This window comes from Entelurus aequoreus, linkage group LG21, assembly GCF_033978785.1.
Source record: "Entelurus aequoreus isolate RoL-2023_Sb linkage group LG21, RoL_Eaeq_v1.1, whole genome shotgun sequence".
Taxonomy (NCBI): domain Eukaryota; kingdom Metazoa; phylum Chordata; class Actinopteri; order Syngnathiformes; family Syngnathidae; genus Entelurus; species Entelurus aequoreus.
Genome location: NC_084751.1, coordinates 12,646,249 through 12,663,966, shown reverse-complemented (window position 1 = coordinate 12,663,966; position 17,718 = coordinate 12,646,249). Strand labels below are relative to the sequence as shown.

Sequence of the window (17,718 nt, the reverse complement as noted above, 5' to 3'; positions counted from 1 at the left end):
TGAATATGACGCCCTCGGCTTGACACACCTATCTTTGGGCAGTGTTAGAATAATTGTTTCTAAGTTATCACAAAAACTTTGTGTTACATTGAGTGCCCGGTGAGGAGCAAAAGCTGTCTTTGAAACCTACCAAGAGGAAGGCTCGTAAAACTCCACTGTGTAGGGGGGGAAGCAACATGAAGGTGTTCTGTTTCTTTCACGTATTGTAATCAAACAGAAAGATATTGTCTGACCCAAGAACTACAAAAGCGAAGAGGAAGCAGGACCACAACCTCTTTTTCAACTGTTTTACGAACCTCTTTTTGGAACTGTTTTACGGCCTTTTCTGTGAACTGTTTACAAAATTTTCTTTTGAACTGTTGTAATCAAAGGCGATGGCTGTTTACGACCTCGTACCTTAGAAACAGTTGTTGCCATGTGCTGAGAGAAAGTCCAAATAAAGGAGGATGCGTACAATCTTTCGCCAGAGCGTGCTGGAGCCTGTGCAAGAGTACAGTGTCCCGGCGTCTCTTCTCAAATTGAGCCAAATTTAATTCCGTCTCTGTTTAATTCCTTGCTTCTTGTCTTGTTTAATAGATGTCATCAGTGTTTGAACCTGACAGGCAGTTTGGCCCATTCCTCTTTGCAGCACCTCTCGAGCTGCGTCATGTCGGATGAGAAGCGTTGGCTTTCATCCAGGGTGTCTCTGCGCAATGCTGCGTTCGTATTTCCCTCTATCCTGACTAGTCTCAGTTCCCGCCGCTGAAAAGCATCCCCACAGCCTGATGCCGCCACCGTGCTTCACTGTAGGGATGGTATTAGACGAGCGGTGCCTGCTTTCCTCCAAACATGACGCCAAAGACGTCAATGTTTGTCTCGTCAGACCAGAGAATTTAGTTTGTCATGGTCTGAGAGTCTTTCAGGTGCATTTTGGCAAACATTTAAAAAAGAAATAGCTTCCATCTGTGAATACTTTCTTACTTGCACGGACCTGGAGGGGGCGTGCCTGTTGTCCGGCTGGAAATCGGGAGAAATTCGGGAGAATGGTTGCACTGAAATTCGGGAGTCTCACGGAAAATTCGGGAGGGTTGGCAAGTATGTTTTACGGACACAATTTCTATTGAAACTATTCACAATGTTTATTATTGTTATAATTATTATTATTATTATTGTTCCAGCAGCTAAATGGCCTTTTTGAAGGCTTTAAGATGCTGGGAAATGTGCGATTGGCATGTCCATCATGACAGAACGGACAAAAACTCAAGACACATTTTTGGGGGTTTTCCTGATTTTCTTTGTTTCGTGTTTGGACACCGATGGCAAGACGTGACTTCATATTGTCCGCAACATATGAGCGAGTCTCTCTTTAAATCCATCCTCCAAATACGAAGCAATCCCCCTCTAAACCCCCGGCTAACAATGCGGATCCACATCTCATTTTATGCAGCCCAAAATCTGATTTGTGTGGGAGAAAAGGAAGGAGGCGAGATTAAGCCAATCTCTCACCTGCGCACAAAACTGCCCAGATTAGCGTTGAATTAAGTGGCGGTGTGTCCGAGAGGGGATTATGGTGCAGATGTTTACTCACACACCTGCCAGCTGCTCCAGTGGGACGAGGGAGGCGGACGACATGGACGCGCTGGTGAGGCTGGAGAGACAAAAGTTTCCCTTCAGCATTGAAGACATCTTGAGGAAATATCCTCACGCTTACCAGGACTTTGCACTCAAGGAAGAGACGTCTTGTGTCCATCAGGCGTGTTCGTGTTGCTGCTGCTGCCTCTGCTCGCGCTGTGGAGACCTCGTCCACCATGAAGGTAACGCCTCCTCCTGTCCTGTCATATACACCATCTTTGACTAATGTTGTCCTGTCATTTAGAGGATCTTTAACTGGTGTTTTTGCAAGCGATCCTTAAAAACAGCAGTTCTCCTGTTATAGAGGATCTTTGACAAGCATTTTTCTTGTAGATCCCCAAAAACAACAGAACTCTCCCTTCATATAGAGCAGGGGTCACCAACGCGGTGCCCGCGGGCACCAGGTAGCCCGTAAGGACCAGATGAGTAGCCCGCTGGCCTGTTCTAATAATAGCTCAAATAGCAGCCTCTATTTTTTAAATTTTATTTATTTACTAGCAAGCTGGTCTCGCTTTGCCCGACATTTTTAATTCTAAGAGAGACAAAACTCAAATAGAATTTGAAAATCCAAGAAAATATTTTAAAGACTTGGTCTTCACTTGTTTAAATAAATTCATTCATTTTTTTACTTTGCTTCTTATAACTTTTAGAAAGACAATTTTAGAGAAAAAATACAACCTTAAAAATGATTTTAGGATTTTTAAACACATATACCTTTTTACCTTTTAAATTCCTTCCTCTTCTTTCCTGACAATGTAAATCAATGTTCAAGTACTTCTTTTTTTTTATTGTAAAGAATAATAAATCCATTTTAATTTAATTCTTCATTTTAGCTTTTGTTTTTTCGACAAAGAATATTTGTGAAATATTTCTTCAAACTTATTATGATTAAAATTCAAAAAAATTATTCTGGCAAATCTAGAAAATCTGTAGAATCAAATTTAAATCTTATTTCAAAGTCTTTTGAATTTCTTTTAAAATTTTTGTTCTGGAAAATCTAGAAGAAATAATGATTTGTCTTTGTTAGAAATATAGCTTGGTCCAATTTGTTATATATTCTAACAAAGTGCAGATTGGATTTTAACCTATTTAAAACATGTCATCAAAATTCTAAAATTAATCTTCATCAGGAAAAATTACTAATGATGTTCCATAAATTCTTTTTTTAATTTTTTCAAAAAGATTCGAATTAGCTAGTTTTTCTCTTCTTTTTTTCGGTTGAATTTTGAATTTTAAAGAGTCGAAATTGAAGATAAACTATGTTTCAAAATTTAATTGTCATTTTTTTCGGGTTTTCTCCTCTTTTAAACCGTTCAATTAAGTGTAAATATCATTAATTATTAATAATAACATAGAGTTAAAGGTAAATTGAGCAAATTGTATCAAACTGGTAGCCCTTCGCATTAATCAGTACCCAAGAAGTAGCTCTTGGTTTCAAAAAGGTTGGTGACCCCTGATATAGAGGATCTTTGACTAGTAATTTTGCAAGAGAGCTTTAAAAAAAAGAAAAGAAAAAAAGAAGCAGTTCTTCTATTATAGAGGATCTTTGACAATCATGTTATCTAGTAGATCCTTAAACACAGCAGAGCTCTCCTGTCATATAGAGGATCTTTGACTAGTGTTTTGCTAGTAGATCCTTCAAAACAACAAAACTCTCCTTTCATATAGATGATCCTTAAAAATAGCAGTTCACCTATTATAGAGGATCTTTGACAATATTTTTTTCTAGTAGATCCTTAAACACAGCAAAGCTCTCCTGTCATATAGAGGATCTTTGACTAGTGTTTTTCTAGTAGATTCCTAAAAACAACAGAACTCTCCCTTCATATAGAGGACATTTGACAAGTCATTTTGCAAGAGATCCTTAAAAAGAGCAGTCCTCCTATTATAGAGGATCTTTGACAATCATTTTTTTCTAATAGATCCTTAAAAACAGCAGAGCTCTCTGTCATATAGAGGATCTTTGACTAGTGTTGTTGCAATACCTCCCTAAAAACAGCAGTTCTCCTGTTATAGAGGATCTTTGACAAGCATGGTTCTAGTAGATCCCTAAAAACAACAGAACTCTCCCTTCATATAGAGGATCTTTGACTAGTAATTTTGCAAGAGAGCTTAAAAAAAAGCAGCTCTATTATAGAGGATCTTTGACAAGCATTCTTCTAGTAGATCCCTAAAAACAACAGAACTCTCCTTTTATATAGAGGATCTTTGACTAGTAATTTTGCAAGAGAGCTTTAAAAACAGCAGTTCTTCTATTATAGAGGATCTTTGACAATATTTTTTTCTAGTAGATCCTTAAACACAGCAGAGCTCTCCTGTCATATAGAGGATCTTTGACTAGTGTTTTTCTAGTAGATCCCTAAAAACAACAGAACTCTCCTTTCATATAGAGGATCCTTGACTAGTCATTTTGCAAGAGATCCTTAAAAAAAGAAGTCCTCCTATTATAGAGGATCTTTGACAATCATTTTTTTTCTAGTAGATCCTTAAACACAGCATAGCTCTCCTGTCATATAGAGGATCTTTGACTGGTGTTTTTGCAATGCATCCCTAAAAACAGCAGTTCTCCTGTTATAGAGGATCTTTGACAAGCATTTTTCTTGTAGATCCCCAAAAACAACAGAACTCTCTCTTCATATAGAGGATCTTTGACTAGTAATTTTGCAAGAGAGCTTTAAAAAAGAAAGAAAAAAGAAGCAGTTCTTCTATTATAGAGGATCTTTGACAATCATTTTTTCTAGTAGATCCTTAAACACAGCAGAGCTCTCCTGTCATAAAGAGGATCTTTGACTAGTGTGTTTCTAGTAGATCCCTAAAAACAACAAAACTCTCCTTTCATATAGAGCAGGCCTGGGCAATTATTTTGACTCGGGGGCCACATTTAGAGGAAAAAATGTGTCTGGGGGCCGGTATATCTATTTTTAGGAACACTAATACAAAACCTGACAATAATGTCTGATTGAATGCTAAAAACGTTACGACAGACCGCCTGAAAAAACGTAATGGAATTGTACATTTTTGTATGAACGATAAAACACTGAATATTGACAACAATATTTTGACATATTTTACAATCAAGTGGGACGCAACAAAAATGCAACAAACAGTGAAATATGAACACGAAGGGTACAAAAAAAAACACACCTACAATCTGATATATCTGATATTTGCTGAATTCCCCCCAGGGATCAATAAAGTACTTTCTATTCTATTCTATTCTATTCTATATATCACTAAGCTTTAGAACTTTGTTGTGAAAATCTCCTTCCGCGTCTGTGGAAACGCTTCCCGCCCACACTGCTTGGTGCCTTGTCTGGGCTGCTGTGACGTAGATGACCATAGTACCGGTAACTAATTAGATGACCATAGTAACTAATTAGATGACCATAGTAACTAGTTAGATTACCATAGTAACTGGTATATCATCCATAAGCGCAGATTCCAACCATTGAAATACTTTGTATAGTCAAAGACTTATGGTCATTAGAAAACATGAGTGCACATCATAATGGCAGCTACACTTTACATCTTAAACATCTAAAAAAATTATTTGGGAATGTCCGGCGGGCCAGATTGAAAAGCTCAACGGGCCGCATGTGGCCCCCGGGCCTTAATTTGCCCAGGTCTGATATAGAGGATCCTTAAAAAGAGCAGTTCGCCTACTATAGAGGATCTTTGACAATATTTTTTCTAGTAGATCCTTAAACACAGCAAAGCTCTCATGTATAGAGTATCTTTGACTTGCGTTTTTTTGCAGTAAATCCTTAAGACAGCAGACCTCCCCTGTTATATAGAGGATCTTTGACTAGCATTGTTGTAGTAGCGTCCTAAAAGCTGTCATATAAAGAAGCTTTGAGTACTGTTTTTGCAGGAGTTCAATAAAAACAGAACAGTGTTTTTAGGTCATATACTGTAGAGCAGCGTTTCCTAACCATGGGTCAGAGGCGGCAAAAAATACCTGTTTTATTAGCTGTGGTCCGTATGGGTTGCAGCGATACTCAGGTAGGTAGGTCTTTATTGTCATTGCACAAGTACAACAAAACTTTGTTTCGCAGCGGTACTCAGTTGTAATATACATTTCCACCACATGTGGCAGTAATGACAATATCAAACAAAAAGGAAATCTGAAGTCAGGGAAGTTTGTTAAGCGCAAAGATTATGACCAGTGGTGAAGCTGTGTTTTCATTTGCACTTCAATTGTATCGACAGTTTATTTAAGAAACATATACATTATTATTATTATTACTTTAGTTCGAATTTATTTATTTTAGACCTGCATAATTGTATGTACATTTATTTTTCATCACTTTTTGAGTCCCTTCTCTTGCAGTATATTTGGTTAGTATTTATTTTTGTAATCAGCCTGACCTGAGCCTTTTTATTATTTCTGATTAACACACGGTTTCATATCATTTGACATTGTTGATCCTGTTAGTAGATTAAATAAAACTATTGAATGCGATTGAAATCAAGAATAAAATGACTAAGTCAGTGTTAATGCTTTAGTGGGCCCCGGGTCCCTCTGTAGTGGAAAAGTTAACCTCCGAGATCATAAAGAACCCCCTGATATAGAGGGTCTTTGACTAGAATTATTGCAATAGATCATTAAAAACAGCACAGTGCTCCTATTATTTAGAGCAGGGGTGTCAAACTTGTTTTCATTGAGGGCCACATGGCAGTTATGGTTGCCCTCAGAGGGCCGCTTTTAACAATGAGTAATATATGAATATACATGTGTGTGTGTGTGTATATATATATATATATATATATATATATATATATATATATATATATATATATATATATATATATATATATATATATATATATATATATATATATATATATATATATATATATATATATATATATATATAATACATTAACAATATATACAGTATATATTTTTTTACATAAGCTGCAAAAAAAATATTAAAATGTTACTTTAAAAACTGGCAGCTCAGTCACCAGAATTTTACAGTAAAAGCAGTGTTTTTTTTTACAGCATATAAAACAATTTAATGAATGGAAGGAAAAACAATACCACTGTTTTTAGTGGTAAAATGGCCTTTTTTTTTTTTTTTTTAACAGTAAAATCTTGTTGTTTGAATGTTTTTTTTGTTTGTTTTTTAATGTTTTAGTGTCTTACTGTATATGTAAAAACAGTACCAAAGTTGATTTTAGGGTAAAAAAAAAAAACTCAGTTGGCGGAATTTAACCGTAAAATCTATTATCCATTTTACACTCTACAATTTGATTGATATTTGTTTTGAAATCATCAGTCAAGCAGATACTTACGTACAGTATTTATCTTTATTTTAACAACAAATAATTTTGGAATACATGATAATATAATATTTTGATAATATTGAATTTTAAAAACATATGCAATTGCATGCAGTACATGATTTTTAATGTCAAAAGGGAAAAAACTAATATATTTAGTAAGAAAAGATTAAGCATTTTATTAACGCATATTATTTCCAGGCTTTCGCGGGCCACATAAAACAATGTGACGGGCCAGATTTGGCCCCCGGGCCTTGAGTTTGACACCTGTGATTTAGAGGATCTGTGTCTAAATCCTTAAAAAGAGCAGTGTTCTCCTGACATATAGCAAATCTCTGACCAGCATTTTTGCTGTAGATCATCAAAAACAGCAGATAATTCCTGTCATGTAGAATATTTTGGCTGTGAGTGTAAACATGGATTTACTTTATTACTTTGTTTTTGACTAATATTCAGTAAAGTAACATTTTATAAGATAAAACAAATTAACAGTGAAAGTCCAGAGCATGTGTCCTCCAGGACGACTGATTTAAATCTTTTAAGTTATTCCGCACGTTTTCCCTCCCAGCAGGGTGTTGTCGCTATGGATGGAACAACGCAGCGGCACACTCGGACGCGAGCGCGCTAGAAGAGGCTGGCCTAGAAGACACATCACCTGTTGAGGCGCAGAGGAGGACCAGGCGACACCGCACCATCTTCACGGAGGAGCAGCTGGACGCGCTGGAGGAGCTCTTCCTGCAGAACCAGTACCCGGACGTCAACACGCGGGAGAAACTAGCACAGCGCACTCACCTGAGAGAGGAAAGGGTTGAGGTAAGTCGACTAAATAGTAATAAGGGGTTGGAGTTTAGTAGAATGAGAAGCAATGTACCGTATTTTATAACCTTTTTTTTAATTAAATGTTTATTTGCGGTGTTGCTTGAAAAAAAAACATATTTTTAAAAGATTAAGTGCTCTAAAATGATGGCAAAATACAGAATTATTGTGGAAAAATGTATGATATTGTCATGAGAACTGTAGTGTTCAGTAGAGCAGTGTTTCTTAACCATAGGGCCGTTGTTGGGCCGCCAAAAATATATTTTTCTTAGCTGTGGTCCGTAAGTGCTGCAGCGGTACTCAATTGTAATACACTTTTCCACCACTTGTGGCAGTAATGACAATCTCAAACAAAAAGAGGAAGTCTGGAACTTAAGTCATTGAGAAGTTTCTTAAGTGCAAAAATTATGACTAAAGTGGTGAAGCTGTATTTATATTTGCACTTAAATGTTATCGACATATTCATTATTAATTTAGTTTGTTTATTTTAGCACGACATGATTGTATGTACATTTATTTTTCATTCGTTTTTATGAGTCTATCTCCATCCGTCCATTTTCCACCGTATATTGTAGCGTCCCGGAAGAGTTCAGTTAGTGCTGCAAGGGGTTCTGGGTATTTGTTCTGTTGTGTTTATGTTGTGTTACGGTGCGAATGTTCTCCCAAAATGTGTTTGTCATTCTCGTTTGGTGTGGGTTCACAGTGTGGCGCATATTTGTAACAGTGTTAAAGTTGTTTGTACGGGCACCCTCAGTGTGACCTGTATGGCTGTTGACCAAGTATGTCTTGTGTTCACTTGTATGTGTGAAAAGCCATAGATATTATGTGATAGGGCCGGCACGCAAAGGCAGTGCCTTTAAGGTTTATTGGCGCTCTGTACTTCTCCCTACGTCCGTGTCCACAGCGGCGTTTTAAAAAAGTCATAAATTTTACTTTTTGAAACCGATACCGATAATTTTGAAACCGATACCGATCATTTCCGATATTACATTTTAAAGCATTTATCGGACTGCCGATATTATCGGAAATCCCTAATAATAACACATGGTTTCATAGCATTTCACAAGGTTGTAAAGTGTAAGTAGGTGAGAAATAATGATTAAATATGATTAAATCAAGAGTAAGATTACTAATTCAGTGTTAATGTTTGAGTGGGCCCAGAAAAGTTGGGCCCAGAGGTCAAAAAGGTTAAGAAGCCCTGCCGTAGACCATGACTGTAAAGAAAATGTAATCAATTTATGTTTTTTCCTCTGTAGGTTTGGTTCAAAAACCGGAGAGCCAAGTGGCGGCGCCAGAGAAGACTCTCGTTTAATTTGGGGAATGTGGAAAATTAAAATGTATAAGCATCCTGTGTAGCGAAATCATTTTTAATGTTTTGTACCATTCAAACTGTATTTTGTGTGTGAGTCAAATTAAGTTTTGGTGTCAATTCATAAAATTGTTTGTACTATGTGTCAGGAAAATTTGTTTTTGTGTGAACTACTACTAATACTATTCAGTCATGCCCACTGTTTTCATTGAGAAAAGCTGTAAAATATTTAATATAATATCAATATGTTGCCAATGTGTCTGATCCCAAAGCCAGAGTTAGTCTCAGCCCACAGAAATTCCATCCATTTACCTCCGCTTATCCGAGGTGGGGTTGCGGGGGCAGCAGCCTAAGCAGAGAAGCCCATACTTCCCTCACCCCAGCCACTTCGTCCAGCTCCTCACAGGGGATCCCGAGGCGTTCCCTGGCCAGCCGGGAGACATAGTCTTCCCAACGTGTCCTGGGTCTTCCCCGTGGCCTCCTGCCGGTCGGACGTGCCCTAAACACCTCCCTAGGGTGGCATCCTGACCAGATGCCCGAACCACCTCATCTGGCTTCTCTCAATGTGGAGGAGCAGCGGCTTTACTCTGAGTTCCTCCCGGATGACAGAGCTTCTCACCCTATCTCTAAGGGAGAGACCCGCCACCCGGCGGAGGAAACTCATTTCGGCCGCTTGTACCCGTGATCTTGTCCTTTCGGTCATAACCCAAAGCTCATGACCATAGGTGAGGATGGGAACGTAGATCGACCGGTAAATTGAGAGCTTTGCCTTCCGGCTCAGCTCCTTCTTCACCACAACGGATCGATACAGCGTCCGCATTACTGAAGACGCCGCACCGATCCGCCTGACGATCTCACCATCCACTCTTCCCTCACTCGTGAACAAGACTCCTAGGTACTTGAACTCCTCCACTTGGAGCAAGATCTCCTGCCCAACCCGGAGATGGCACTCCGCCCTTTCCCGGGCGAGCACCATGGGCTCGGACTTGGAGGTGCTGATTCCCATCCCGGTCGCTTCACACTCGGCTGCAAACTGATCCAGTGAGAGCTGAAGATCCTGGCCAGATGAAGCCACCAGGACCACATCATCTGCAAAAAGCAGAGACCTAATCCTGCAGCCACCAAACCGGATCTCCTCAACGCCCTGACTGCGCCTAGAAATTCTGTCCATAAAAGTTATGAACAGAATCGGTGACAAAGGGCAGCCTTGGCGGAGTCCAACCCTCACTGGAAATGGGTCCGACTTACTGCCGGCAAAGCGGACCAAGCTCTGACACTGATCATACAGGGAGCGGACCGCCACAATCAGACAGTCCGATACCCCATACTCTCTGAGCACTCCCCACAGGACTTCCCGGGGGACACGGTCGAATGCGTTCTCCAAGTCCACAAAGCACATGTAGAATGGTTGGGCAAACTCCCATGCACCCTCAAGGACCCTGCCGAGAATATAGAGCTGGTCTACCTTTCCCCGACCAGGACGAAAACCACACTGTTCCTCCTGAATCCGAGGTTCGACTATCCGGCGTAGCCTCCTCTCCAGTACACCTGAATAGACCTTACTGGGAAGGCTGAGGAGTGTGATCCCACGATAGTTGGAACACACCCTCCGGTTCCCCTTCTTTAAGAGAGGAACCACCACCCCGGTCTGCCAATCCAGAGGCCCCGATGTCCATGCGATGTTGCAGAGTCTTGTCAACCAAGACAGCCCCACAGCATCCAGAGCCTTAAGGATCTCATCCACCCCCGGGGCTTTGCCACCGAGGAGCTTTTTAACTACCTCGGCAACCTCAGCCCCAGAAATAGGAGAGCCCACCACAGATTTCCCAGGCACTGCTTCCTCATAGATGTGTTGGTGGGATTGAGGAGGTCTTCGAAGTATTCCCTCCACCGATCCACAACAGCCGCAGTAGAGGTCAGCAGAACACCATCCTCACCATACATGGTGTTGACAGTGCACTGCTTACCCCTACTCTCTGAGCACTCCCCACAGGACTTCCCGGGTATACAGTCGAATGCCTTCTTCAAGTCTACAAACCTACTCAGTGGCTTAGTGGTTAGCGTGTCCGCCCTGAGATTGGTAGGTTGTGAGATCAAACCCCGGCCGAGTCATACCAAAGACTATAAAAATGGGACCCATTACCTCCCTGCTTGGCACTCAGCATCAAAGGTTGGAATTGGGGGTTAAATCACCAGAAATGATTCCCGGGTGCGGCACCGCTGCTGTTCACTGCTCGCCTCACCTCCCAGGGGGTGGAACAAGGTGATGGGTCAAATGCAGAGGACAAATTTCACCACACCTAGTGTGTGTGTGACAATCATTGGTACTTTAACTTTAACAAAGCACATGTTGACTGGTTGGGCAAACTACCATAGTCCCTGCCGAGAGTATAGAGCTGGTCTACCGTTCCCACAGAAATTAACAAGTCAAAATAGCATTTGCAAATTTCAGTGTTGATTACAAAGGACGCCACACGTAATTTGCAGCCGTTCCATTATTGGCCTGTTGGGGGCAGTCGCGTGCCATTGTTATTTCTAAAAAGAAGAAGACGTGACGCAATGGCTGCCTAACGTTGTGTTTACTCTTCTATTCCGAACTGCCCGTTGTCGCCTCCGAATGGACACGGACGTGTTCTGTATTCAGTCAAAAACGGGTAAAATCGGCGTCAATTTTAAGTGTACTCCTTTAAGATTCCATTTTTGTTTCCACTAAGTCGTCGTCAGAGAAAAGTTCGACGTTAGCCGTTAGCTAAGCAGCTCCGGGCCACAATGGAAGGCAGCGCCAGTGTGAGGAGAGCACTGTCCGGGACCCTCGTCCCCGCGGCTGTCACCACCGTCGCCCTGAGACAAGAGCCTCAAGAGACGGACGCTGGGAAGCCCAAGAGAAATGTTCTCATCGAAGAGGATTATATTGAGGTACCGTAAACATCCGAATTATGTTTTTAAAGGCGTTCGAAAGGGGGCGGTGCTAATACCCGGAAGTAATCCACATTGTTATATTTGTTTACACCTTTCTTTACTTTTTCTTTTCTTTCTTTAGTTTATTTCGAACATGAACACACTTACAGTATAATACATCACGTAATTTCATATAATTTCACTTTACATCATTTCCGAAAAGGAGTAGGAAGAAGCAAAGCTTATTTAATCCTACCCCTTTCCCACTTCAGAGCGTTTACAATTATATAGAATCATTTACTGACCTTTTTATATAATAAAATAACATCTGTGAATTAGTATACACAACAGTTTTGTAATATGTAATTCATTAATTCAGTCATTATTAACATACTGAGATGAAGAATATCTTATTTTCAATAAGGTTGAAAGTATTTCTTATAATTCTTCTTCTTTGTACTTTGTAAGCACTATTATTTTGAACAACCTCTTAAACTGGATCATATCAGTACAATGTTTAACTTCTTTACTTAATCCATTCCATAATTGAATTCCACATACTGATATGCTAAAGGTTCTAAGTCAGTGGTTCTTAACCTTGTTGGAGGTACCGAACCCCACCAGTTTCATATGCGCATTCACCGAACCCTTCTTTAGTGAAAAATAAAAATAATTTTTTTTTCACATTCAAGACAAAGTTATATGTTTTTGGTAACACTTTTGCATGGGGAACATATTCTAAGTAACAAAGACTTAATTTAGAGTTATTTGGTTAGGGTCAGGGTTAGAGGGTTAGGGCCAGGGTATAATAAGGCCATGCCGAATAAGGCATTAATAAGTACTTAATAATGACTAGTTAAGAGCCAATATGTTACTAATTTGCATGTTAATAAGCAACTAATTAATGGTGAATATGTTCTCCATACTAAAGTGTTACCATGTTTTTTTTACTGGTGCATAAAATGAACCGTGCATGAACATCACCTTGTTCAAACAACAAAACCAACACAGTGCATAAACTCACAACAAATTACACACCTGCAAATCAGTCTGACTTCTGCTGTTCCCGTATCCGTAATACGCCGATAGGGAGAAGTTTGTATTTACACGATGAGTCGGGTGTGTTTTGACCTCCGCCGAACCCGAGGCCGACTCACCGAACCCCTAGGGTTCAATCGAACCCAGGTTAAGAACCACTGTTCTAAGTGTTGTACGTGCATACAAATGTTTTAAATTATATTTTCCTCTAAGGTTATATTTCTCCTCTTTAGTTGAGAAGAATTGTTGTACATTCTTTGGTAGCAGGTTATAGTTTGCTTTGTACATCATTTTAGCTGTTTGCAATTTTACCCAATCACCAAACTTTAATATTTTTGAGTCAATAAAATAAGAGTTTGTATGTTCTCTATATCCAACATTATGTATTATTCTAACTGATCTTTTTTGTAACATGGTTAGCGAATGTAGCGCACATTTGTAGTTATTTCCCCCAAATTTCTACACAATAATTCAGATATGGTAACACTAGCGAGCAGTAGAGAATATGTAGGGATTTTTGGCCCAGGACGTATTTTGCTTTATTCATTATTGAAATATTTTTTGCCACCTTATGTTGTATGTTTTGTATATGAGATTTCCAGTTCATTTGATCATCTATTAATACATCCGTTTTATTGATTGATTGATTGCAACTTTTATTAGTAGATAGCACAGTACAGTACATATTCCGTACAATTGACCACTAAATGGTAACACCCGAATAAGTTTTTCAACTTGTTTAAGTCGGGGTCCACGTTAATCAATTCATGGTTGCCCTATTACAGGGTGAAACTCCTTTGTTTTAATCCTTCAAATACCCCCTTTTTAACAGAGCTTGGAGAAGATCATTCAGAGGGACTTCTTTCCAGATGTAACAAAACTACAGGCCCAGAAGGACTACCTTGATGCGGAGGAAAGTGGAGACTTGGAGAGGATGAGAGAGATATCTATTCGTTATGGGAATTCTTTGTCGAAAAACACACCGCGATCCTCCGCACCCTGTGAGTAATAAATAATTATTTGCGTGCTATATATATAAGATGACACCTTACCTTAGGGCTGGGCAATAAAACAATTATCTATGTATATCGCGATAGACACGTAATGGGTATCAATAATATATGTGTTCAATAAAAGGTTTGTTAATTGTTTTTCGTTTGACGAAAGAGGAAGACAAAACATAAGTTGCGAAGCAAGGTTGGTTGCATGAACAGAGGTACTCGCTCTCTGGTAACCTAGCAACTCAGGAAGTGGGAGTAACTCTCCTATTGTTGTCTCGCGGAGAAGAGAAACTGAAAATGAGTACTGCAAAGAAATTGTAAATAAAACATTAATAGTCACTTTGATGTATAGTGATTTTTGGGGGTTTAAAAAAAACGGACTATAGTAGTCTATAAATTATGCAGGACGCTCGTCCCCACCAACTCCGGCAATACCGGATCACCGTCGCAGCGCTCACACTTTAGAGCACAGCTGGCATGAAACCTGCAGAAAATATTTATTCTGAGGTTTATCCTTTTGTTCTATTTTGATACACTTTATTAGGCATTTCTTATGTACCGGTATTCATAATGTTTGCACTTCCACTTTAATAGGTTATTGTTAAGTGTTCAATTTGATTTTACAATTTTGTTTTAATTGATTGAGTGTTTTCCATGGTTGTGTTCACATTTCCTTCTGCCTTGATCGCTGAGGGGATTATAATCAGAGGAAGGCTACATTTTAAGTAAAAATATTTAAATGTAATATTTTTCTTTTGGTCTATTTTTCGGATGAATAACAAAACTTATATTGTGATACAGTTTTCAGCCATATCACCCAGCCCAGCCCAGCCCAACCTTACCCTGCCCCATACTGATATTTGATTTTGCTTTATTAGACGTGACGCCAGCTAGCTTTGAAACACCAGTGGGCAACGTCGGATCTCCAACCATGTCTCAGACCAGTAGAGGTGTGGACGGTGGTAAGTCACTTGCTTTTCTGCTGCCCCTTTGGAAGAGAATGGATGCTTAGCTGCTCCAAACACTTACACGTCGATGTCTGTGGATGTGTGTTGACTAGAAAGCACTATGGCTGACAAGAGAGAGGAAAACCAGCTACCCTCGCTGGATCGCTTCCTTGCCAAAAATACCAGCGAAGATAACGCGTCATTTGAACAGATAATGGACCTGGCAGAGGATAAGGAGAAGATGAAGCACTCTTGGTTGTATGAAGCTGAAGCAGAATTCAAAGAGGTAGACGAGCTACAAAGGCATTCATTTAACCATGTTTATCACCATTGTTTAATTAATACAATGAGTCTTTTTTTTTTTTCTTCTCCTCTAGCGTCATGAGCAGAATCTGGCCTTACCGCCGACAGAGAAGGCCGCGCTTGAATGTGTCAAAGCCGGGCTGGAGACGTGGGAATATAAAGCCAAGAATGCCCTGATGTATTATCCAGAGGGTAGGACGATAATGAGACTGATCAAGTAAACAATAACAACAGTGGAACCTTTGTGTTATCATTAGTTATTAGTAGCAAAATGTTGGCTTTTTCTCGTTAAATTATGCCTTTTTGCTCCATTTATTCATTTTTATTTTATTTCTACAATGTGCCACAGGCCCAAAAAAGCCATAGTCCGCAAATAGTTTCCTAGTTTTCCTATTTCATCGGGAAGGAGAAGTATTACCTAGAGTGTTTTAAGTATTTTTAGCACCATTCATAGTCAAAGACTAGGCTACGTGCTTGTGAAGTTGTTCTGCACGCTTCCACACCTCTCCTTTTGGTGTTCATGCAAAGTCCCCAGGCTTGTGGAAGTGCGCTGCATGTCTGCATCTCTGCCTACAAGCGGGTGTTTTAATGCTTAAGAAAATGCACGTCGCAAGAAACAGTTCCTGTCTTTGACTGGTACTGCCTACCAAGTGGACATTTTGAGCGGAGCTAGGATGCATACCTCCACCTAACATCCATTTTCTACCGCTTGTCCCTTACGGGGTCGTGGGGGGTGCTGGAGCCTATTGCAGCTGCCTAACAATTATGGCTTTTTATTAATTGAAAAATGTTTCTCTTCCAAAATCAGGTGTCAAAGATGACGACGCCCTCTTTAAGAAACCACGGGAGGTGGTTCACAAGAACACACGTTTCATGGGAGATCCGTTTAGCAAAGCTCTGAATAAAAGCCAGATTAAGGAAGCGGCAGCACTCAATGCACAGGTAAGCCGTGCCAAAAGGTGTCGTTTTAAGGAAGTTGGAAGACTGATGTTAAAAGTTTGTGTGGTCAGTTCAAGCAGGGCAAAGTTGGTCCAGACGGGAAAGAGCTGATCCCACACGATTCCCCGTCAGTGAATGGTTACGGCTTTGAAAGAACGCCCTCCCCTGCACCTGGTGGGTTTTTAAATCACTAAATTTTTTGCAGTACTTGAAATGACAAACTGTTTAACGAAACTGTTTTGCCGTCCTAGGTGTGGCCGAGTCGCCTCTGATGACATGGGGTGAAATAGAAAGCACGCCTTTTCGCCTGGATGGATCCGACACCCCGTATGCCGAAAGGAACCACGGCCCATCCTTTAAGGTATTAAAAACGTCTAGAATGTTTTCTGAATGCTTCAATGCTGTAAATACTTACTTGTATCGTTATGTTGTTTATTAAAGATCCCAGAACCAGGGAGAAGAGAGCGACTGGGTTTAAAGATGGCCAACGAAGCGGCTGCCAAAAATCGCGCCAAAAAGCAGGAGGCGTTGCGAAAGGTCACAGAGAACCTGGCCAGGTAAATACATCGGACCTTCCGCACCCATCCTACAGTAAAGTAGCAAAGGCATTTATTTCAACAACCTCTTGTACTGTATATTACAGTCTAACACCGAAAGGCTTGAGCCCGGCGCTCACCCCTGCCCTGCAGAGGCTGGTCAACCGGACGTCCAACAAGTACACGGACAAAGCGCTACGAGCCAGCTACACGCCGTCGCCCTCGCACACAATCGCCGGCTGCAAGTCCCCCTTCGGTGGTCCGGCCACTCCCACTGGGACGCCCACGCCGGACAAAACCAAGACGCCGAGCGCACAGGACCTTTCGTCACTCACAGACAATCTGTTGCAGCTTCCCAAGAGGCGGAAAGCGTCAGACTTTTTCTAAAAAAGTTTAAATGGACATTTGTTGACAGTTAAAGGTTCGTTATTTTGCAGCAAGACTGGAAATCATGTATTTATTTTTCAGTTTATTTTGTGGCAGAGGGGTTAGTGCGTGTGCCTCACAATACGAAAGGTCTTGGGTTTGATCCTGCGCTCGGGATCTTTCTGTGTGGAGTTTGCATGTTCTCGCCGTGACTGCGTGGCTTCCCTCCGGGTACTGCAGCTTCCTCTCACCTCCAAAAACATGCACCTGGGGATAGGTTGATTGGCAACACTAAATTGGCCCTAGTGTGTGAATGTGAGTGTGAATGTTGTCTGTCTATCTGTGTTGGCCTTGTGATGAGGTGGCGACTTGTCCAGGGTGTACCCCGCCTTACGCCCGAGTGCAGCTGAGATAGGTTCCAGCACCCCCGCGACCCCGAACTGGACAAGCGGTTGAAAATGGATGGATGGATGGTTGTTAATTTTTCATATAGTGACCCATTAAACAATAGATTCAGCTCTGCCAGAGAGGTACACACATGTTTCTCTTATATGTAAATTAACCTTCTATGTTTCCTTACATTATTAAAAAAACAAAAACATGTTCCACATTAAGTGTCTCTAATAGCTTTTCATAGTGTTTTGAAAGTGCATGTTTTAGTTGCTCAG

The 17,718-nt window shown here is 40.5% G+C and overlaps 2 protein-coding genes across 8 annotated transcripts in view; one reads left to right on the top strand and one right to left on the bottom strand.

Annotated features, from left to right (window-relative positions):
• Positions 1 to 17,718, bottom strand: part of LOC133638419 (uncharacterized) — a 72,689-nt gene that overhangs the window by 10,860 nt on the left and 44,111 nt on the right. For 5 of the 7 annotated variants that reach the window (XM_062030991.1, XM_062030989.1, XM_062030990.1 and 2 more), the window contains 3 exons: positions 7,553 to 7,689; positions 1,691 to 1,806; positions 1,486 to 1,627 (listed from right to left, as the gene is read on the bottom strand). In XM_062030991.1, coding sequence (XP_061886975.1) covers positions 1,486 to 1,627; positions 1,691 to 1,806; positions 7,553 to 7,592 — 298 coding nt within the window. In that variant the 5' untranslated portion in view covers positions 7,593 to 7,689. Of the gene's footprint in view, positions 1 to 1,485; positions 1,628 to 1,690; positions 1,812 to 7,552; positions 7,690 to 17,718 lie in introns of those variants that run through there. The other 2 variants (XM_062030994.1, XM_062030997.1) reach the window with 2 other exon arrangements.
• LOC133638914 (splicing factor ESS-2 homolog) lies at positions 11,578 to 17,708 on the top strand. The gene is made up of 10 exons (XM_062031954.1): positions 11,578 to 11,938; positions 13,791 to 13,959; positions 14,838 to 14,921; positions 15,020 to 15,192; positions 15,284 to 15,401; positions 16,018 to 16,151; positions 16,220 to 16,322; positions 16,400 to 16,509; positions 16,590 to 16,705; positions 16,792 to 17,708. Exons 1-10 carry the CDS (start codon positions 11,792 to 11,794, stop codon positions 17,069 to 17,071), a joined length of 1,434 nt encoding a protein of 477 aa, XP_061887938.1. The 5' UTR covers positions 11,578 to 11,791; the 3' UTR covers positions 17,072 to 17,708.

Excerpts from the sequence above, each read along its gene's own strand:
- LOC133638914 (XM_062031954.1), top strand. The coding sequence starts at position 11,792 with ATGGAAGGCAGCGCCAGTGTGAGGAGAGCACTGTCCGGGACCCTCGTC. Across the intron at positions 11,939-13,790 it reads TCGAAGAGGATTATATTGAG|AGCTTGGAGAAGATCATTCA; the intron begins GTACCGTAAACA and ends CCTTTTTAACAG. Across the intron at positions 15,402-16,017 it reads CCTGATGTATTATCCAGAGG|GTGTCAAAGATGACGACGCC; the intron begins GTAGGACGATAA and ends TTCCAAAATCAG.